The 23,657-nt window shown below is 40.0% G+C and overlaps 1 protein-coding gene across 1 annotated transcript in view; it reads left to right on the top strand.

Annotated features, from left to right (window-relative positions):
- The window catches only part of FBN2 (fibrillin 2), a 262,490-nt gene that overhangs the window by 235,754 nt on the left and 3,079 nt on the right, over positions 1-23,657 (top strand). Inside the window, exons 56-64 of the mRNA XM_040444382.1 lie at positions 7,465-7,590; positions 8,919-9,125; positions 10,132-10,257; positions 12,246-12,368; positions 13,765-13,881; positions 14,485-14,613; positions 16,210-16,329; positions 21,376-21,607; positions 22,783-22,954. Coding sequence (XP_040300316.1) covers positions 7,465-7,590; positions 8,919-9,125; positions 10,132-10,257; positions 12,246-12,368; positions 13,765-13,881; positions 14,485-14,613; positions 16,210-16,329; positions 21,376-21,607; positions 22,783-22,954 — 1,352 coding nt within the window. The remainder of the gene's footprint in view (positions 1-7,464; positions 7,591-8,918; positions 9,126-10,131; positions 10,258-12,245; positions 12,369-13,764; positions 13,882-14,484; positions 14,614-16,209; positions 16,330-21,375; positions 21,608-22,782; positions 22,955-23,657) is intronic.

Genomic DNA, 23,657 nt, shown 5'->3' with positions numbered 1-23,657 from the left:
AGATCACTGTGGTTGTGATTTGCATCTCTCTGCTGATTAGTGATGTCTAGCCATCTTTTGATGTGTGTGTTGCCCAACTGTGTATCTTCTTTGGGAAAATGTATACTCATGTCCTTGACCCATTTTTTAGTCAGATTGTTTTTTTGGTGTTGAGTTGTATGAGTTACTTATATATTTGGGATATTTACCCCTTACCAGATACAACAGATGAAATTCGACTATATGATCTACTATGCCCCAGTAATTCGTTTTAAGTAAGCAAATAAATGAATAGAAAAATGTAAGGAATAGAAAAACTTTACCACAATCATTAAATTTTCATGAAAGTCTTGACAGAATGCTTTTGGGGATTCATTTTGAAATGAATAAAATGTATTTCAAAATGAATTTTGAAATATTAATGAGGGGAAAGAAGGTTTTGCTTTTAAGATGATGAAATAAAAATGTGTTACCTCACTTCCATCCCCTGAAGATTTAGAAATGCAGCAGTGGAGGGAAGAGTGTTTATTTAAGTGAGGAATGGTCCCAACTACAGACTCTGAAGAGTATCTTTCAAATAATGTAAAATTTTCAATCAAAAATACGTATTTTTGAGTCTCAGTGACATACTTTTCTTTAGACTGGAGCAGAATACAGATATCTCTCCAAGTGACCAACCCTAATTTAAAGAATTCATCCAGCATCTTCGAGTAGATTAGGGACACAGGTGAATGAGAGAAACCAGTTCGACACTCGGTGTGAAGAGCCAGAGAAGTAAAAGAGAAAACAGTTGACAAGACTTAGAGGACTTTACTCAGAGCCACAGTGACCTCCTAAACTACAAAAAACACTCGGTACGCATGCCCCACGGGCAGAGAGCATAACTGATGTGGTGAGAGAATGCTCGTACAGCAGACGTGAAGTGAAGCTGGGTCACACCCTGCTCAGCACTGGTGATGTGCTTCTGCGCTGTGCTGTAGCATGTAGTAGACCTGGGAAAAGTCCATCAAAGATGAGGAGTTACACGAGACCACAACTAACGTATACGTATGAGGCGGAGGAGAAGAAAGGAAAATAAACAAGAAATGGGCCAAAACACCTCAGGAATGGAAGAGGACAAGTTTAGAAAAATAGTTTTTGTGATCTTTAAGAGACACCATTAAATACAAATTATAATAGAAGATATTGAAAATGAAGATAGAGCAGTATCAAGAGAGAATGGTCTAGCAGAGTTGAAAGAAAGTCATCACAGAGGTTAGTCACAGTAGCGTTTTTGTAATATTTTTATTTCATTTTGAGAGAGAGAGGGAAACAGAAGATCGGAAGCGGGCTCTGTGCTAAGAGCAGAGAGCCCAATGCAGGGCTTAAAGCCATGAACCGTGAGATCATGACCTGAGCCAAAGTCGGACACTTAACCAGATGAACCACCCAGGTACACCAATCACAGTAGACTTAATAAAAAGTAACCGAGGATGAAAACACAAGCAAAAATGTGGATATGGAAGTGATTCATAACAAAATGGTACAGGTGGAAGACCAAAAACCCAACATTGCATAAACGAAGTCCCCCCCCCAAAAAAAAGGAAAAATGAAAAATATTGGAACATGTTTGAGCATTTGTGGAATTAAATTTTTGTAGAAAATATTTAAGCCTGTATATGAGAACACACTGCCCCACGAAAAGCTAGTACAGAATAGTCATTTATTCAGTTACACTTCATCAAACACCTGCTGTTTGTGTGGTTCTTGGGACAGGGTGTTCAACTAGGGCAGGGTGTCCCCCGCACCCCTTGCCCCCACTCTGCTCTCGAGTCATGTGTGTTCTGCTCAGGGAGAAACAGACATGAAACAAACAACTAATCGACATACAAATTTCATATAGTGGTACGTCTTTTTAAGAAAGTAAGATTTAGTGGTTGAATGGGATCTATTTGAGAAGATCCACTGAAGGAAGGCTTCTGTGACAAGGTGACGTCTGAGCCGGGGCCTAGAAATGAAGAGGAAATAGCAGTAAGTACAGATGCCTCAAGCCAGAACAAAGGCCAGTGTAGCCGGAGTTTGTGCCAGGGGAGGAGTGTGAAGTGAGGTCCCAAGGTGGTCACGGGCACGGCAGGCCACGGTAACCAGACTGGTTTTGTGGTGTGTGCACCGTGGCAGAGGGATTGAGAGTACAGGCCTGCAGATGGACAATGAATGTGAGAAACCTAGATTCATGTCTCCTAGTTCTGGGATTTGGGGCAAGTTGGCTTCACTTTGTGCCTCAAATTCATACTCTAAACATAAATAGGAATAAGGAGAGCACTTACCTCATAGGATTGATTATTGGGGAGATCCAATAAGTTAATTCATATAAACCTTTAGGACAGTGCTTTGCATACAGTAAAATTTCGCTTGTGTTATTGTTACTGCCTGATGTACATTTTTAAAAGATCTCTGGTTGCCTAGTGGATAATGCATTACAAGGTGTTAGGAGTAGAAGCAGGGTTCACTTAGGTGGCTGTTTTCATCATCCCAGAGCTGAAGGAAGCTCAGATAAGGGCCAGAGGTGAAAGGGACTTAGATTTATAATAAACTCTGGACATAATCAACAGAACTTAATGACGGGCTGATTGGATATGGAAGAAGGAAGAGAGAGAAGACAAATCCTAGCAGTTTACTTGAATAGTTGATTGGATGGCTATTAACTGATAAGGAAAAGACTGGAAGAAGCAGGTGTGATTGGAAACACAGAAAAATTAAAAAAAAAAAATGTTTTGACCAAGTTAACTGTCAGAAATGTATGAGCCTTTCAAGCAGTAACAGCAGGTACACAGATTTGTTTATGAGCCAGGACTACAAATTATTGGCAAACAGGTAGTTACTTAAAAATCACAGGATCAGATGAGGACACCAAAAAAGAAAACACAGAGACACCAAGAAAGAGAACGCAGTGACTGAACTCGGAACACTCCAAAATCTAGTGTGGTGAAAAATACTTAGAAGACAAAAATGAGTGACCAGCAAGAGAGGAAGTTCTCCAGGTCAGTGTAGGATTCATGACAATTAAAAGGATGGACTATTCCATTAGTTTTCATTAGACCAGTTAGAGAGTGGTCAGTCACTCGTGTATAATGCTGCTGAGATGTATTGCAGGATATAGAAAGAGAAGCAGTAATTATATTTGGTGCCTTCTTCATCACTAGTCATCAGGTTTTGATTTTAATCAAAACCACAGTGAGATATCACCTCCCACCTGTTAGGATGGACAGTCATAAAAAGACAAGAGATAACAAGCATCGACAAGGATGTGGAGAGAAGGGAACCCTTGTGCACTGTGACCTTAGGCACTGTTGGTGGGAAGGGAACATAAACTACTAAGGCCACTATGTATGGATTTTGGAGGTTCCTCAGGAAATTAAATATGTGCTACCATATAATCCAGCAATCCCACTTATGGGTATATAACCAAAGGAAACAAAAACATTATCTCAAAAACTTGTCCGCTCCAGTGTTCATGGTAGCATTACTGGCAATAGCCAAGGTATGGAAACATCCTAAGTGTTTGTCAGTGGATGAATGGATCAAGAAAATGTACATGCATCCTGTCATCTGTGATAACATGTGGATGGACCCAAAGGGCATTATGCAAAGTGAAATAAGCCAGGCAGAGGAAAACAGATACTGCACAGTATTAATTATAAGAGGAATCTAAAAAAATAAAATAAATTGAACTCACGGAAAGAGTAGAAAAATGTTTGCCAGGGGCTTGAGGTAGGGGAAATAGGGAGAGGTTGGTAGAAAGGTACAAACTTACAGTTTATAAGATGAATAAGGCTTGAGGATCTAATGTGTACCATGGTGATTCACAGCTGACAACACTGTACTGTGTAATGGAAATTTGCTAAGAGATTAGAACTTAAATATTCTCTCACAGGAAAAGGATAAATATGTGAGGTAATGGGTGTGTTAATTCACTCGACAGAGGAATCCTTTTACACTATACCTCAATAAACTGGAAATAAAGTAGAATAAAATTAGGAGTACTGAGGAGGGAAAAAGAAATAAACCTGTCCTGAAGGGGACCACAAATGAGGTAGTAGGTGGAGGCATGACACATTATTAAAAGAGATTGTTTTTTAAGATGGAAGTTACTAGAACATGTGTGTTAAGAGAATAACTCAGTGAAAAAGGAGAACTGTGAACTCCTGGAAGGCAATCCAGAGTTCAAGTGCAAGGACTGGCCTTTGAGAAAAACCAGGAAATCTGTATGCTGCTGAAAAAGACAAGAGTTTGAAAGTGAGGGCCAGATAGGTGGTTCATAGTGGGGAGTTGGAGGAGTTGTTGTCGCCCTGCACAGTAGTCATTTTAGAAAATGGAAGCATGGACACACTAGGAAATACAGTAAGATTGTCAAGGGAGTGTTACTTCCCATTTGAGGTTTGAATCGCGAGTTGAAGTGAGACCGTCCTGGCAGTGTGTTTGCCTCTAGCCTATGGGTCTGCACTGCATTAGGCACGGAGTAGACAGCGCTAAGTGCTCCAGGAGTAGCCAACAGTGGAAAGGCGACTAATTGGCAATCCTGATGCCATTGAGAAATTTTCAAAGGATAAAGCGTGGAATGCTAGCAATCAAAATTCTAGAGGTGGTGCAGCATCACACCAAGACACTCCCTAGTGAAGTTACAAATTTCAACAATGGAAAAAGGGAAAGAAAAAAGTGAATTAGGTTGGTTTCAGGCAACCAAGCAGAAAAACAAAGTATCTACAAGGCAGAAAAAGAAATCAAGCTACTTTTTACAAATTCTCACACTAATTCTCATGCCACTGGTAGTAGAACAAAAGTAATCTAAAACTTTGAGACCTCTCTAGCCATTTTTCAAGTATAGAAGCTCTATTTTGCGTCACCAGACATGGAGGAACTCTCTCTACCCAACAAGAGCCCTTCTTAAAAAAAAATCCAAAAAACAAAGTAATTCAGACAACTAAAAAACAAATCAAAATAAAGGTTAATGACATCAGGGATAGGATTAGATCAAGAAGGCCGACCTTGAACCCTCAACTTCTAGAAATAACAGACACTGCATAGTACACAATATACAAAAAAGTACCTTTATTAAATCTATAACTTAGTTCAATATTTTTGTAAATAATCTTAAAATTTGTATATTTCTATGACTGTGTAATAATTGTTTTTTCCCTATAAGGGAGGAAAAATTTCCCCAAGACACAGCATAGTGGATTTTAGGACACTGAGAGCAAAGTTGAAAACCCATAAAGCTTCCAGAGAGAAAACCCAGACTTCCTGCAAATGAACAGTACCACTGGGTCAAAGAGAACAAGGGAACAATATTTTCCAAACGTTCTAAGGGAAAATGATTCTGAACAAAAATGTATACTCAGTCTAGTAAGGAAATAAACAAAAAATAGGACATTGTCAGAAATGTTCTAAATTAAGTTACCACCCATAATGAAATGACTCTGTGAAATGACCACCAAACGAGATACTCCATTATTTTGTTTCAATTAATGCAAAAGGAAGTTATAGTATACATGAAGCAGTAGTAAGCCAGAGATACAGGAAAGTTTGTTATTTGGTTTAAATAGATCCTGGAGGCACATTTAAAAACAAGATCTAACAAACCAAACTTTTAGGTCACATCAGCATGACAGGTGGCACCAAGGGAGAGCAGAAAGACCTCAGTACTTCTTGACATCTGTGCAAAACTGTTCACTGCAAGTATGTGTCGAGGCTGTGACGTGGCTACCACTGCAAGGATAGAAAGAAAGTTACAACTTCCAGACAGGAGGTGGGGACAAGAGGAGGGCATAGAAAACTAGACTAGTCTAAGAAATATTGAGAGAAGAGGGCAAGACCACAGTAGATACAAAACACAATAAAATGATAGGTAAGAATCCAAACACACCAGCAGTCATGATAGTTATAAACTGTGAGTTAAAAAAACAGATGTACTTTTTAAAATTCCTTTTAAACCCAGCGCCTGATGCTGTTCGTAAGAAAGGTGCCAAATCAGAATGTGAGGGAGATTGAAAATGAAGGGATGGAAAAAGATATTGAGGGCAAGTGCTGATAAAAAGAAAGCACAGGCAGAATAAATATCACCAAATTTGGGGTGCCTAGGTGGCTCAGTGTGTTAAGCATCTGACTTAAACTCAGGTCATGATCTCATGGTCTACGAGTTTGAGCCCCACATGGGGCTCTGTGCTGGCAGCTCAGAGCCTGGAACCTGCTTGGGATTCTGTGTCTCCCTCTTTCTCTACCCCTCCCCCACTCATGTCCTGTCTCTGTCTCTCAAAAATGAATACACATTAAAAAAATTTAAATATCAACAAATTAAAGATTAAAAAGTGTAATTTGCAACAATGTGGTTAGAAGTAGAGTGTATCATGCTAAGCGAAATTAAATAAAGACAAATATATGACTTCACTCATGTGAGGGCTTTAAGATACAAAACAGATGAACATAAGGGAAGGGAAGCAAAAATAATATAAAACCAGGGAGGGGGCAAAACCTCAGAGACTCTTAAATACAGAGAACAAATGAGGGTTGCTGCAGGGGTGGTGGGTGGAGGGATGACTAAATGGGCAAGGGGCATTGAGGAAGACATTTGTTGAGATGAGCACTGGGTGTTATATGTAGGGGATGAATCACTGGAATCTACTCCTGAAATCATTATTGTAGTATATGCTAACTAACTTGGATGTAAAGTAAAAAATAAATAAGAAAAAAAAAATCCTGACCAAAAACAAAGCAAAAACAAAAACATCCTGACAAAAAAATATTAAGAAGTATAAAGATGAAAGCTGTTTATCAAAAATATTTCACTGTCCTAAGCTCTCTCAGGTTCTTGATAGCATAGCTTCAAAAAAGAAAAAAAAAAAAAAGCCCCAACAAAATTTACAGAATATCAAACCCAGTAAAGATAAAAGAGATTTTAATGAAAACCATTTTGCCCTAATAGATTTATCACCAACCAAAAGAGCAGAACTCCCTAAATTTCTTCAACCAGTAAGAGTCCTCACAAACCATGCTGCTCCTCTGATTTGACTCAAAGCCAGTCTGGGAGCCTGCGCTTCATGCTTGCCTGTGTGGCTTTTACCCTCCTCTCCACCCTTCCTTAACACCCCCCTCCCCTCAGCCCCCAGCCTCGCTCCCATATCGTGTAAACTGGCACCCTCTCCCCCAGAGTTCTTCCTCACCTTGTCTGGTGTCTTGGGGCAAGTTTATGCCTCGTGGAGGTCAATTTTCCATCAAACGACCATACCTCCCCCACAAGGATGGGAAGGGAAAAAGAAAAACATTTTGTTAAGAAAGAACCCTCCTGGATGGAGTTAAAAATAAATCCGTGTTCACATATGACTAATTTTTATCCCATCATGTTGGTATTTTGGTGAGGACATTTTAAATAAGATGTAACTCCCTTAAGGATCATTTGTGAATGGTCATTTTACACTCTGCTCATCATTCACCCTATTTGTTTTCCCAAAGATGAAAATGAATGCAGGACCAAGCCAGGAATTTGTGAAAATGGGCGCTGTGTTAACACTATCGGGAGCTACCGATGTGAGTGTAGTGAAGGATTTCAGTCAAGTTCCTCAGGCACCGAATGCCTTGGTAAGTGGACATCTGATTGTATTGTACTTGGTAAGTAAAACATCCATTTTATGATGTCATCACAGAAGGGCTCTACATACATAGTCTTGTCTGCTATAAAACCCCCCAATCTGAGTAATCCAATATGCCTCTTCCTGAAGGGACCCATCTATTCAAATGATGTATTTCTGCCCATGTGTTGTATGCACATCTATGTGTCATGTAAATAGTCTTTTCAAAATTAAGATTAATTAAGCTCTATGGAAAATGTGACTTTACTAAAACTTACATCAGGAGATGATTTAATTCCATAAGAAAATATTTGCTATGTGAGGTAAGCTTTGCTGTATTAATAATATTAAAGTAAATGCCACATTTCAAAAATGCAGTGAAGGTTAATTTTTATTTTACGGTACAGAAAAAAATGTTTTACAAAATATTTTCTTGTGGAAAATATAAAGCTCAGACATTATGTTGTATTTTAATGCTAAAATACCTATATTATAAGCCATTTCAGTTAAATATGAGCAGGTGTAAATGTATGGAGGAGGAAAATTTAAGGCAAACCGAGAAATAAGAGTATTTATCACTGATACAAAAACAGAATGTCTCAGCTATATCAGATTCTCCAAATGATGTCACTGCGTTAAATCCTCGGAAACTGTTAGTCAAGAAAATAAATATTATTTACAATCTAGACCCTTACTAACCACCAATCTTTCCAGAAATAGAAAAGATAACCTACATAGTCTAATGTACTTTTTTGTTTACAGTATTTTCACTGGGATGGTTCATATTAAAGATTTATTTGCCTATTCACATCAGAGAAATTCCTTTATTTATACTAAACAAAAAACAAAAAAAAAAAACCCCATTTAGCCCACATGTTTGAACCCTCTTTTAGATGCAGAAAATATGAGATTGGACTGAATACGTACCAACATTGTAACATCATCTGGAATTTCCACAAATAAATCCTGATACTCATTTGCTTATTTATAGGGAAATGATTTCATTTCATTTTCCTTTTATTTGCATTCTGCAGGAATGATAGCTTGCTATCAACTAGTTGCTGATGGATTGAAGAAAAATAAATCTATTTCTAAAGGACAGTATCACCTTTTGTCAAATTTAATAAACTCTAGTAAAAGAACATGCTTTGAACTGATTCTCTAACACCTTTGTGTTCATGAAACTGTCAGGCAGTGTGGCTGTTCACATAGAAGAGTACTCACCCTTGAAAACATTACCGCCAGGAAGAAAAGCATTGATGGTCCTATTTTACTTGAAGATGAAAATGAAGTGTCAGCACCATGTCACTGATGCTTATTAACTCGTTGTTATTTCAGACAATCGACAGGGACTCTGCTTTGCCGAGGTGTTGCAGACGATGTGTCAGATGGCGTCCAGCAGCCGCAATCTCGTCACAAAGTCCGAATGCTGCTGTGATGGGGGGCGAGGCTGGGGTCACCAGTGTGAGCTTTGCCCACTTCCGGGAACTGCCCAGTACAAAAAGATATGTCCTCATGGCCCAGGATATACCACTGATGGAAGAGGTAAGGAGTTGAGGAAATTGACACACGCTACCAATACCATGAACATTAACTTAGGTTAACCGGAAGGAAAAGTGAAAAATTGATACGATAGCTGAAATACTTACATGTGTTTGTATACGCTTCTTGCTAATAATTTGGAGACTGGAAAAGATGCAGTCTTCATATTTAAGAGGTAGGATTTAGTGGGAAAACTGAAAGCTTCGGTAACAGTAAGTAATTTTCTTGAGGTCACACCCTTTCTAAGGGATGCACTCAGCAACAGAACATACCTGTCTTACCCAAAAGGCCATGCTGGTAACCCCCCAAACTATACCTGCTTTACTTAAATACGTGTTGCCTATTTGTGCACAGGGACTCAGTCAGTTTGCAACGTATATACAAACCAGCAGGTCTCATTATCAGTTAGTGGTTTCCAATTTTTTTTTTCCCCTTCCTGAGCCCATTCCTCTTTTAAGCAGTTTATATCTAAAGGCTCTAACTTTGGAGGTAAATTCTAGCCTCTGGCCCATTAGTCCTCTGTTTCCATTTTTCTGTACAACCACCTGATAGCCTGATGTCCTGAAAAATACCATTTTCTTCTATTACTACACAGACTCTTGGCCCCGGGCCTGATTACGTTGCTAATGAAACCCTTTCTTCAGAGCCGAATCCCAGTGTGAATATGAGGTCCAGGCATAGGAGATCACCACAAACTCCAGATTACTTGAGCTTCAGAGAGGTAGCTGTATACATCCCGCCAAAATAATACACACTTATATTGCAAAACAAGTAGACTTAAGCAGGGCTTTCAACCTAGCTTCCATGGATGTATCTCTTCCGGTCACTTCAGAATAGTTGTCTTTCCCTTGCAAGTTGCCAGCCGCTGGAGTGAGCAGCGCTGTGGATGTTGGTTGCTAATTCTCTCATGTCACTTCCTTCGTTTCTCTTAGTTTTCCCACCAGCGTTATCCCCGCATATATATTAACTTGTACATTTGTTTTCATTTTGGGGTTGTTGTTGCCCACAGATATCGACGAATGCAAAGTTATGCCAAACCTTTGCAGCAACGGTCAGTGCATCAATACCATGGGCTCATTCCGGTGCTTCTGCAAGGTTGGCTACACCACAGACATCAGCGGCACCTCGTGCGTAGGTAAGGTGCCGCGTCTCTCCCTCTGGGGGTGGCCGGCTCCCATTGCCTACAGGTCATTTCTGTCAATGCAGTGTTTACCATGGAGCGTGCGGGGCACAGAACTGGTCAGTTCATCAGGAAGTGTTCAATTGGAGAAGCATAAAAATTATTTCAAAAATGTTGTTTCAGCATTTTATATTTTAATATAAAATGACTTCGGACTCTGGACATGTGTGTTAAGCATATATAGAGAATGCGTTTTGCTCCTCATTGCTGTTTTTGGCATAAAATATACCAATTAAGCATCATGTATCATTTCCAGTTGGAAAGAAGTCTCAAGGCAGAATCCTTCTATGTTTTTACAGTCTCTTTTTCTAATTCAGTTTCTTATTGTCTCACACACAGAATTCCGTAACAGTTAAGGGCAGGGGTGGGAGGCTTGCCTTTATCCAGTCTTTCCAAAGCATTCGACTTAGTTTTCAATGATGACCAAAAAAAAAAAAAAAAAAAAAAAAAAAACCAAGTCTTCTCCATATTTAATTACCTTGCAGCTTTACTTCTATTCAAGTTCCTGTTTTAATAACAACCTGGGATGAAAAGGTTAAGAAAACCCATACTGACTCTTAGTGAGCATCTGACTCACTTGGTTGGGCATGAGAGTGCTTGAGAACAGGCTGTTGACCATGAGCTTTTGGCATTCTGGAGGCATGGATCAGTATGTTTTAGGAAGAAATGGAGATTGTTTGCCATCTGACAGTCTTAGCAGTAAAGAGGTAGTATATTGAAAGGTGGGGACGATTTAAAGACAGTTGTTTGGAATAAAGATGTGAGCAGAGTGTGTAGAAACTGCGAGGCACAGTGCTGTGTGCTGGGGCTGTGCCAAAAGAGAAGAGGGAGATGTCATTGAACCCTAGGAGGAGAAAATTGTGCACGGAGGGCTGCCTTGAAAGGAGCTGTGACCCCTGACCCAGTGACTCAGCCTGAGCCATCTTGCAGGGAGGGTGTGGAGGGAAATAAGGACCAGACAGACAGCAAAGAGAACCTGCTGGTGGTGTGTGTGTAGTCTAGCAGCCTGGGCCCGAGTCTAGCAGCACGGTGGGCCAGCGTGAAGACTTGGATCTGGATCTGTGGTGCCCCACGGTGCTTAGCATGTCAGCTAACAGTTCAAGAGAACGTCTTCCATACCCGTGTGTCACAGTGTCCGAAGAAAGAAACTCTGGGGGCACCTGGGTGGCTTAGTCGGCTAAGGGTCCGGTTTCAGCTCAGGTCATGATCTCACGATTCATGAGTTCAAGCCCTACATCGGGTCATCCAGCTCTGTGCTGAAAGCTCAGAGCCTGGATCCTGCTGGAGATTCTGTGTCTCCCTCTCTGCCCCTTCCCTGTTCATTCTCATTCTTTGTGTCTGTCTCCCTCCCTCTCTTCCTCCCTCCCTCTCCCTGTCTCTCTGTCTCAGAAATAAACAAAATTTTTTTAAAGGAAGAAAGAAATTCTTACATTTTAGAGTATGATCCTCAAGCTATAAACCAAAATACATAAATCTAAAGAATGTAGTGGCACAGCACCTGGTGGCTCAGCCAGTTGAGGATCTGACTTTGGCTCAGGTTGTGATCTCATGGTCGGTGGGTTGGAGCTCCGTGTCGGGCTTTGTGCTAACAGCACAGAGCCTGCTTGAGATCCTGTCTCCCTCTCTGCATCTCCCCCACTTGTGCACACACGCTCTCTCTCTCTCTCAAAAATATTTAACAATTAAAAAAAACCAGTGTGGTGGATTTTTTGAACCCGCACAGTTGTCCAGATATTACATTTATCCAAGAATCATAGACTGCTCTACAAAGTAAACCAGTACGTTACTCTCAAGGACACTGTTGTGTGCATCTTTTCTCTCTGGCTCTTTTTCCATGTTAAGTTGAAGTGGAAAAAAAAAGATGAAGTAAGAATATGGAGGGAGGAAGGAGGCCAGTTGCTCCTTGAAACTAAGAATTTAATCTTCATATCACTCTTACTTAGATCTTGATGAATGTTCTCAGTCCCCGAAACCATGCAACTTCATCTGCAAGAACACTGAGGGAAGCTACCAGTGCTCATGTCCCCGGGGATATGTCCTACAGGAGGACGCAAAGACATGCAAAGGTGAGCAGAGTCTCTGGCATTTCTGACCCTTGTCTCTCTCCTTTCCGATCCGAATCTAGCTAGTCCGGGATTCCTCCACCTGTATCTCCTTCATTAAAGCACATCTTCCTAGTGACCACCTTATTAGGGCACAGAAACCTCTACTGAAGGACACGTGCAGGGGGCACAGAGCATTGAAACCCAAACTACCCCAGTTTGCTTCTTCTAGCAAACCACACAATTCAAAATTAAATGAAATTACATAAGACAAAAAACGGTGAGGGAAGAGATTGAAACAAATAACTGAAATCAAATTTCTTTCGTTGCTTATGTAGGATCTTATTTCTCTAAACTACTTTTATTATATGTCTACTGCAGAATATTGAAAATGAATGGTTGAATTTAAAATTTTTTGCTTAGGTAGTATTGAAAGTAATTATCAAACTAAGTTAGACAATTACTGTGGCTCCAATGCTATAGTCATGCATTCATTTTTTCATAAACCTCACCAGTATAAAATCAATGGACTGAAGAAATTCCTTCTTAAATTTTTGAAATACAGGTTATTCTTAAGAAGAATGAAGTTTTATTTCCAAGGAATACCGAAAAAAAAGTATTAACAATAATAGCATGCAGTACTATTCTCTTTGACCTATTTATTGAGCCATCAGGAGTCAATGTAATTTTGCACGTTGTTAAGAGTACAACTAGTGTGTGCTTTTTAAGCTTTAATATAATGAATTAGTGTTGTTTATATCTTATATTGCTTTGCATATTTACTTCAATATATTAAGTTCTAATCTAACCAAAATCACATTTTGAGTTTTCTGTTAGTTCAAATATAAATTCCATTTATGATCAGAATTACAGATGCTGTATTTTGGGGTTTTTTGTTTTGTTTTGTTTTTTGTTGTTTTTTGTTTTTTTTTTTTGCTTCCTCTTGTATTTATGATGGTGTTTTCATTTGGAGTCTGAGAACCTGACTCAGTGTTTGTTTTCAGACCTTCATCAATTTCCAGATGTTTTTATTATTATTTAACCCCTCTTTTAATAGGAGTAGGTGACCAGCCATGTACTGAACTGTGCATTAAATTTAAAAATTATACCCTTTGGATATTCGCTTTGAGAACGGTTCGTGTAAACCACTGTGACTCCTCCATTCACTTTCTTATTCTAGGAAAACTTTGTGTTATGTATCACCTTAGCCATCCTATCAGAGCAGCCCATGATATTTATGCTGCTGACATGTGAGAAAAGGAACTGCTTGCCATACACATATGGAAGTCTGTAAAGCTTCCTGCACAACTCTAGGCAATAGACTCCCAATGGAAGATGTACACATCCTGTGGCTTCATGAGAAAGAATGCACAGCTAGGTGACTCTGCTCTGATTTTCACTGGCTTCTCTTTCATTTCAGACCTTGATGAATGTCAAACCAAACAGCACAACTGCCAGTTCCTCTGTGTCAACACTCTGGGAGGTTTTACCTGTAAATGTCCACCTGGTTTCACACAGCACCACACTGCTTGTATTGGTAAGACAAAACTACAAATGGCAAGTTTTGCAAACTCTTGGTAGATGCACAAAAACCATACTTAAAGTGGGAGAATAACGAATGGCTCAATACTCATATTTAGGACCAATGCATCATAATTAGTGTCTAGAAATGAGGCTAATAATATAGGTGTTTTTGCCCAAGAATAATATCCAAAGGAAAAAAATAGTTAAGGTCCAACCAAGCATAAGCACGGTAGGGTGTATTCCAAACAGTGCCTTTCTATTGCATTCTAAATATAACCATGTGTATTCAGAAAAAATATGGATAAAGGTTCACTGTAATTTACAACATGCTAGCGAACACGGTGGATTATTTTATGTTAGAAGACACACACGTTAAGAGATCTTCAGTCTGCGTTATCAGAAATCATGTCCTCGATCAACCCAAGATACACTATAACTTCACATGTCTTGAAATATTCCTTTTCTTGCCACTAACATGACAATGAATCTGGCCATACATTTCCCTCAAGTTTTCACATCTTGAAACTTAAGCTTTCATACCTCACTTTTCACTTTGTATAGTGAAATCTCAGGTAATGATTAGGAAGCTTGACATTCCTCCTTCCTGCTTTGCTAGACAACAATGAATGTGGGTCTCAGCCTTCACTCTGTGGAGCAAAAGGAATCTGTCAAAACACACCTGGAAGTTTCAGCTGCGAATGCCAAAGAGGGTTCTCTCTTGATGCCACTGGACTGAACTGTGAAGGTCAGTTTATTTGCTCAAAAATCCTTGATCTAACACAGCAAACTATTTTTAACTCCCAAGTCACTAAATGAGAAATGAGATTATCTCAAAAGAAAGAAAGTACTTAACAAGATAGAACTCAGGAAATGATTTTTGTTCTTAGATTTTCATGTATCATTCTGGGGGCAGAGGAAAACTTTAAGGTGGTAGAACCAAAATTCTGAGAGTATGAACTGGCTTTTAAAGTAAGTGTTGTCTTTACATAATTACTGATCTAAAAAAAAAAAAAACTGCAAGAGAATTCTGTAGCTAATATGGTTTACAGTAGTATACAAATAAATCAGAAAAAAACATGGGGCTTTGTTCCATGATAACGACATGTGTGAAAGTTAAGTCTTGAAAGAACCAGTTATCAAAGAGAATTGCAGAAATAGACGAAAAGCACTGGGGAAAGTGAGAGCTATTTCCATTTCATTTGTTCTGAAACTCCTGATTCACTTTCTTCCCGACAATGGGCATTTTCTATAAATCTACCCCCCACAATAGGTATTTCTTGTGAAGTGCAAGGAAATGTTTAACTGGGAATAAATTAAGAATCTGCCTATACCTGACAAAATATTAAACTGTTCTCTAATATTTCCATCGCAAGTGTTAATTTATTAGAATTGGTATCTTTTGCAAAATACCCATGCCAAAAAAATTATAGGACTATATACATCTTCTTACATTTTTTTATAAACTATTGCAGTTTATGTCTTTATTGATTTTAGTCACCCTTTGATTTAAGAAATATATTCATAGTTTTTAATGTACTCTTTATAAGAAGTGTAGGACATTTATATATCTAATTTGCAGCCAAGAAAAATTTGGCTTTAAAAATTTCCATTTTAACATTTTATATTTGAAATCATTGAAAATTTTAAAGTATTCTGAATGTACAGCTGTTTGCCACTTGTGAGTTCAGCTTGTGACCATCCACATAAGATACCATTTATTAATTATCCATATAAATTTGTTGTACACACATCAGACGTGTCAATTTTATTTTACTCTTTATGGGTACATTTCAAAGCCTCAGGTATCATTCCCAAAGAATATGTATGTACGAACAAAGAAATTACTCCAGATGTGTAAGAATACCCCATCACATCTAAAAATAACATTCAAATACTTAAATTTTAAATTTAATGTTGAATGGTATCTCTGTGGTGCTGTATCTTCCTGAAATTGAGGAATAAAATGTCCGAATCACTATTGAATCTACTGGAATATGTAATGCAAATATGCTTCAATTACCTACCAAATAAATCACACCATATGCAGTTAATCCATCCAAAATATACACAACATTTGTGGTTGCTATTGTTGATTTGCTGAAATGAAGACGTTATTGAAAGCACTGACAGGAGATGGTCTGGTGGACAGCATAAGAAGAAGGTGGGCTCTCAGAACCATCTGTGATGACCCCTAATAACCATGTGACTTGGAAAAGCTCACAGCCTCTTTGTGTGTCTTGTTAGTTTCCCTGATGATAGTTAGCCCAGGTTGTGTTGGGAGTGCACGTCCGAACGGTAGAGGCAAGTCTGCGTGAATCTCATGCTGGGCTTGTTTTTGCAGATGTGGATGAATGCGATGGAAACCACAGGTGCCAGCATGGCTGCCAGAACATCCTGGGAGGCTACAGATGTGGTTGCCCCCAAGGGTATATTCAGCATTACCAGTGGAATCAGTGTGTCGGTGAGCTCCTGCTTGTTATGTGCCATCTGCCTTTCTTACCTTAAAGTATCTGTGCATAAAATGAACAACTAACAGAGGCTGATGCTTCAGTGTAGCCTCAGAATCCTAGAACTTTGTTTATTTTTGAGAGAGCGAGAGAGAGGGAGCTAGCAGAAGTTGCGCAGAGGGAGAGAGAGAATCCCAAGCAGGCTCCACACTGCCAGTGCAGAGCCAGAGATGGGGCTCTGCCGAAGGACCATGAGATCATGACCTGAGCCAAAATCAAGAGTCGGGATGTGTCACTTACTGAGCCACCCAGGCGCCCCTAGAATCCTAGAACTTTAAAACCAGTCCTTCACGGGCATCTGTTACACTAGTCTCTATGTTTGTGTATGTTTGAAAATACCTGGAAGAAAAATGTTGTTTTAAGGGCCTAAAAGGTAACTCAACTAGAGCTTTTATAATTAGAAATTTCTACTACATGTACTTTTTTTTTAACTTTGTAAAAGTGGTGTCAACAATCATCGTCTTCATTTGCCAAGGTCTGGGGCTTTTCATCATTGATGTCTTATCTTTAGATTTGGGGTTGAAGAATTACCCATCCATCTCCCTCATATAAATCTAAATGAATTCACATCAGCTTAATAAGAGCCATCCATCTGTGCTCTTCAGTTACATAGATCTAATGAAGAAGGTTAAAGTATTTGAAGGTAGAACAAGTATCTAGTTAGAGCTAATTCTGTTGAAAACTCCAGAGAAAAGCATTTATAAAATAAAATGTGTAGACCTTTAGCTCTGTTCCTTGCATTGCTAATAGTCAATAGAAGTTCTCCTTTTAAGGACAGACTGATCAAAGAGAACATTACTCTGTACTTGAATAGCCAGCTGATTGACTTAGCACAGGCCTCATTTCTTCACTCCATCTGAATGCACTTCATAGACATGCCATCCAACAGGCTGTGACATCAGATGCCAGCATAGCTGAGCAGAGAGGGGAACAGTGGTCCTGCAGAGAAACAGCAGGGCGCTTTCCTGTTCCTCTGTAGTGATTTAAATTACTCCACGTGTTTTCCAAATATTTCACTGTGAGCATCCACTAAATAAATTAATCTGATTTTATCCTTTGTGGTCTTCTCAAAAGAAATTTCTAATGACGGTGTAGTGATTTGAGAAGAGAAAGTCAAGATAGATTTCAAAGAAGGGAAGCCAAGTCTTGTGAAAGTCACAAAGAGGGTTGCAGTCTTGTGCCAGGCCAGAGACAGATGCTTTTGTCACCCCCACAAATAGACACTCATGAAAGGAAATGCAGAAGCCATTAATGATTAAGAAGTCAAGGGCAAAGTTTTCAAACATTATCAAAATGGTGTAAGTTAGGCAGTCAAAATGATTTAGTAAATTTACTTCTTTTTCTGTACACACACAAAAAATGTTGCCAATGTCCTTTTGCCCTGATTTATTGATTTTTAAACAGGGGCAAAGTATAGGCGTAATAAATACACTTAAGAATATTGAGAACAGTACTTTTTTAGATAGCTGTTAAAACAGTATAAAACAATGATACTGCTTTGTTTATAAAATAGGAGACCCTCCACTTAGTAAATAACATGGATTTCTCAGTTAATTCTGTGGATATTACAGCCAAAGGACGATCTTCTAATATTTCCTATGTGTCAGCTTATTAAAAAGAATTCTCATTTTTATAGTGACCATAAGTATAAACAGGAACATGTATGGAATATCATCTCAACTTCCAAGTTTTTAAGTTTGCTGAAGCTTCTGCCTATAAATATCTAGTGCAAAAATATCTATATAGTGTTTCACTACATTGGTCTAACTTTAAGATCAAGGCTAATACAGTATATATCCTTTTTAAAAATGTATTTATTTTGAGAGAGAGAAAGAGACGAGTTGGGGAGGGGCAGAGAGAATCCCAGGCAGGCTCCACATGGAGCCCAACGAGGGGACTCAATCTCAAGACCATGAGATCACAACCTGAACTGAAATCAAGAGTCAGATGCTTAACCAACTGAGCCCCCCCAGGTGCCCCATGTATGGTACATCCTAATTCCCCTTTGTGGGATCCTCCAAGTGGGCACTTCAGCAAGGCAGTCACCCCAGAGAAGCTCACACAGTGTAACAGCAGGGATTTATTTGGAAGTTTCTAGATTATTCTGTTCAAGGTTGAGGAATCCAGCTGGTCTCTACTTTAATTGCTGACTTCCTTGCTTTGAACACACATAATTCCAGTTGGAATTTTAACTCAAATATATGGCAGGGATGGAATTAAACCATCAGGAACTAATAAAAGCAACAACTTGTCAAAAGAACAAGAATTATGACAAAATGCCAGTTGAAAGGCCGCGAATTATTTTTATCTGTTACCTGTGTGTGTAAATATTATTAGTCATTCATAGGATTGAAGGGGGAAGGATACAGAATTAAGGGACCAAACTGTTATAGTCAGTGTATCAGATAATTTTAATGATATTAAATTGTAAGCCTACAATGTTGTAATACTGTTGCCAACTTAAGGAAAATGACAGTTTGTGTTACTACTGAAAAAGGTTTTTTTTTTTTAATTTTTTTAATGTTTATTCATTTTTTGAGAGACAGAGAGAGACAGAGCATGAATGGGGGAAGGACAGAGAGAGAGGCAGGCACAGAATCTGAAGCAGGTTCCAGGCTCTGAGCTGACAGCACAGAGCCCGACCCGGGGCTCAAACCCACAAACCATGAGATCACGACCTGAGCCGAAGTTGGATGCTTAACCGACTGAGCCACCCAGGTGCCCCAATACTAAAGAAAGGTTTTGATTCTCATGAACACTTTAAGAAGTCTCCAGCCACTTGCCAGAGAACATTTATAACATTCTGGCACATATACTGTACAGATGTAGGTAGGTAATATTCCCAAATCGTTGCAACCATTATTAATTATTCAAAATTGAAAATAAATGAATATTAACACTTGCCCATGGAAAAAATTATTAATCAGTGAAGCATGAGACAAAGTATGTATTAAACATGAAAATATTTTACAAGTGAGATTACCTGAGTCCACAAAAATATACCACAATGTACATTTGTAACACATGAGTACATTATGGAGCTTACAAAAACATGACACATATTTAAATATTCTCGTCAACAGTACGTAAATGCAATTTACTCAGTTAACTGCCTTTCCCTGGTAATTTTCCTACCTAACAGAATGTCTAATCCTATATTTATAGCAGGATCATTTTGTTAAATTATAACCTAATTTGTATTTTCTGTTAGGAGAGAAACACTGCATATAAATGTCAGGTTTAATGACTGAAGCAGGTCAGCCTTCATGGCAGAATTGCAAGTCTTTTGAACATAGAAATAAAACAGCAGTTATGCCTATGTCCGAGGTAACCTAGTTATTAAGAATTCACTTAAATACTTTTCTCCCCATGAAATGAAGACTAAGAACTCATACATAGTAAGTAATCCTATCAAGTTGTATATCCGGCACTCTCTGTTTGCTGGTCTAATTCTGAAGCTATAATCCTCACACAAAAATTGCCTAATTCATTCACATCTATCCTTTTGGTAACTTGTGGGCTTTACTGCATGGAGTTAAATGTGCTGAGAGGCCTCAGCTCGGAGATTGCCCCTGCACCCCCGTAAACCTCCCTGTAGCTGTTGTGTTCCAGACGCACATCTCCTTGCAAATGGACCGTCTCCCCACGTGGGCTGAAACGTAAACTTGTCACGTATCAGGGAAACAGCCACATTGTGCTCCACTGGGGTCATAAGAATTCCACGGAGCAGATGTGACTTGAGCCCAGGGTGAAATGTGGATTATGATAAAGCCCAGAGTAGTCAAACCACATGCTATGTATCAACCAGGCAGTGAAGAGCAAAAGTGTAATCTCCGCAGTTAAAAGCACAATCAGGCTTTGATTTTTGTAAAAATAAGAGCGACTGAAAGTAGAACCTGTCATTATCCGCCAGGCAGGAATGTACAGTGTAAGGTTAGTTATTAAACTGGTAAAACCTAGGTTAGCATTTGCTGAATGCAAACCTCTCCCAGAAGATACAGGCTGCACCTAATGGGTTCTCAAGTAGGTACAAGCATACTAGATTTCCAGTTCAATAAATTGAATTAAATAATGTTTCTTTTAATTACTTTGTAATTCATAGTATTTGAATTTTTACATATGTTTTCTACCCACATAGAATGAATTTGGGAATTGCTAGGGGAATGGAAATGTGTATAGAAACAGGTTTTTTTAAATTGAGATATAATTCACATATCATAAAAGTCATCTTTTCAAAATGTGTACAGTTCAGGGGCTCCTGGGTGGCTCAGTCGCTTAAGCACCGAACTTCAGCTCAGGTCATGATCACCCAGTTCGTGGTTCGAGCTCCAAGCTGCTGGGCTCTGTACTGACAGCTCAGAGCCTGGAGCCTGCTTCCGATTCTGTGTCTCCCTCCCTCTCTGCCCCTCCCCTGCTCACGTTCTGTCTGTCTCTCTCAGAAACAAAAACGTTAAAAAAATTAAAAACACAATGTGTGCAGTTCAGTATATTCTTACAGAAGTGTGCAATCATCACCTCCCACACATTTTCATCATCCTAGAGAGAAACTCCATACCCGTAAGGAGTCATTCTCCATTTCTCCCTCCCTGTGGCCCCTGAAATGTAGTGATGTACTTTGTATCTCCTTGGATCTGAGAGACAGGCTTTTGAAGTAACCTTAGGTTCCAAGAATAGAAGTTGTTCAGTAGGCAGACTGCCTACATCTGTACCCAAAGGCTGCCATCCTATTCAAAAATATAGCACAGACAGAAAATTAAAGGGGAGGGCCAGGTTTTTTTTAAAGCCCTAAGTGAGGGGAATTTTGTCTGGGGTTTTTTTGGATTTTTTTTGTTTGTTTTTTTTAATTTTATAAGCTTTGCCAATCAACCATCAGAGTGAACATTTTTTAAATATGCTTCTAGAGGTATGTCCACGCGAAACTGTCATTCCTCTGACAGCCAGGCTCTCCTTCACCTCCCGCCCCCTCCCTTGGGTAAGAGTTTCTTACTCTGTGTTCCTAGACGAGAACGAATGCTCCAATCCCAATGCATGTGGCTCCGCTTCCTGCTACAACACCCTGGGGGGTTACAAGTGCGTCTGCCCCTCGGGCTTCTCCTTCGACCAGTTCTCCAGCGCCTGCCATGATGTCAACGAGTGCTCGTCCTCCAAGAACCCCTGCAACTATGGCTGCTCCAACACAGAAGGGGGCTACCTCTGTGGCTGCCCGCCCGGCTACTACCGAGTGGGACAGGGGTAAGGCCACCCACCTCTCCGCGCTGGGAAGCAAGCACGGTCCCGGCACTTAAGGGAAAGCTAATGTTGCCCGGGAGGCAAAAGCACTGGTCAGAGGACTTGGGATGTGGGAAGAAGGACCGCCATGAAGGCACATGGGTGAGGTGCAGTAGAATCGCCTCCTCTGTGGTGCATTTGAGACCCACTTTTATACAGGTGTCACTCTCCAGCCCCTCAGAATGGCCTGAATTGATTCACTCGGATCCCTCAAGGCCAGAGACATTTTAAAAACCCTGCTCCCGTGTTGTCACTGACACCTAGATTATGAGGTGTAAGTGGGATGGCTTCACCCGAGATTTTTCTATGCATTTTGGCAAGTGCTAACCCAGTGGTCCGTAAGGAAGGAGTCTTTCCCTCTCTTTGCTCATCTGGCTGTATAGTGCACAGAGCGGATGTGCCTGGTCAGCGTGGCACCACCACGAGGCTGGGCTCCCGCCAGCTAATGGCACCTTCCCACGTGAGCCGTCTCAAGCACATTGGAGGCGCTAGCCACCCACATCCTTCCTTCAAGGCAGCTGGGCCTCACACAGCACAGAAGATGGGAATTTACAAGTCAGTCAAGGTCACCTTCCCCAGAAGGAACAGGGAGTGAGTCAGGCACTGAGGGGTGCGGACTCATCTGTCCACCCCTGCTACCTGATAATGCCTGAACACCAAGGTCGTGGTCCAGACAACAGGTCATTTACAGCCAACTCGGTGACTCTCACTAACCCTAAGAGGAGCTCAGAAATCCCAGCTGTTAAAGCAGAGAGCCACCCTGAGAGCATCAAGCACAGGCTTCAGGCCTGTAAAGCAACAGAAATTCTCTTAAGCATTGTCTTTTGAAATTCATACTTTGCTTTTGTTTGGTTTTTTAACCTTCTTGATATAACTATACCTGAGTGCTTCAGTCTAAATAGGAATGAAAATTGGAGAAGCCTGGGGCTCATTCTGAGAAGAATGTTGCTCAAAATGAGGGAGAACCTCGTGTATTAAGTGTTGAAGGGAAAGTTACCAAGACTATTAGGTGTTGGTGTTTCTGAGCTTAGAGTTTACTCTGTTGGTTTCCTGTTTCTAAAAAGTCTTTGGTCTCGCACTGGAACCCTGTGGTCACACCCTGTGAAGTCTCACAATGCCTTGCTTCTCATTGCAAATAGCCACTGCGTCTCAGGAATGGGATTTAACAAAGGGCAGTACCTGTCCCTGGATGCGGAGGTGGACGAGGAAAACGCTCTGTCCCCAGAAGCATGCTACGAGTGCAAAATCAATGGCTACTCTAAGAAAGACGGCAGACAGAAGAGAAGCGTTCACGACCCAGAGCCCACTAGCGTGAGTAACCCTGGCTTGGTTCTGTCACAAGATTTTATCCTCACACCGTCAGGCATACTCTGCAGTAAACTTTAACATAGGTTCCAGCCTCTGTGGACAGTTTGTTGAAAGGTCATAACTAAATTAACAGACACAATATGGCAGAGGCACGGCAAAATTAGGGGCAGTATTAACTGAAAACACAAGGACTGGGTGTGGGGGGGGGGGACTTTATCAGTCATAGTTTCAGATCCTATGTTTTTGTTTTTGATTTGTGCCAGAGGGAAAAACGTGTCCGTCTCGGAAATAGCTATTATAAAATGATTGAAATAAATTATTTTGAATGTGTCCATTTGTGTTTTATACAAATGTAGCACACCAGGTTGCTTTTAATTCTCAGTAGATAAGCCAACAAGGTCTCATATTCTATGACATTTGTAAGAATAAGGATTCCTCCCATATAAGAAAACAAAATTTTTATCTCCAAGTAAAGTGTATTTTGTAAGGAACAAATCTGATTGCCTGCCCATGGGTCTTTGCTATCAATGACATTTACCTGAGTAGTTAAAAGGTAAGGCCATGCCTATGTGGTTTGAAATGTTCCCGGACCCTCCCCACTTACTACCCGTGTTTCATGGGGCATGTTCACTTAACCTCTCTCTCCTTCAATTTCTTCACCTGTAAAATGTGGATTAAAATACTTAACCTTGAAGGCTGACAAGAA

The sequence above is a fragment of the Herpailurus yagouaroundi genome, unplaced genomic scaffold, assembly GCF_014898765.1.
Source record: "Herpailurus yagouaroundi ecotype Mexico unplaced genomic scaffold, PumYag 192, whole genome shotgun sequence".
Lineage (NCBI taxonomy): Eukaryota > Metazoa > Chordata > Mammalia > Carnivora > Felidae > Herpailurus > Herpailurus yagouaroundi.
This window is presented reverse-complemented; position numbering and strand designations above follow the sequence as displayed.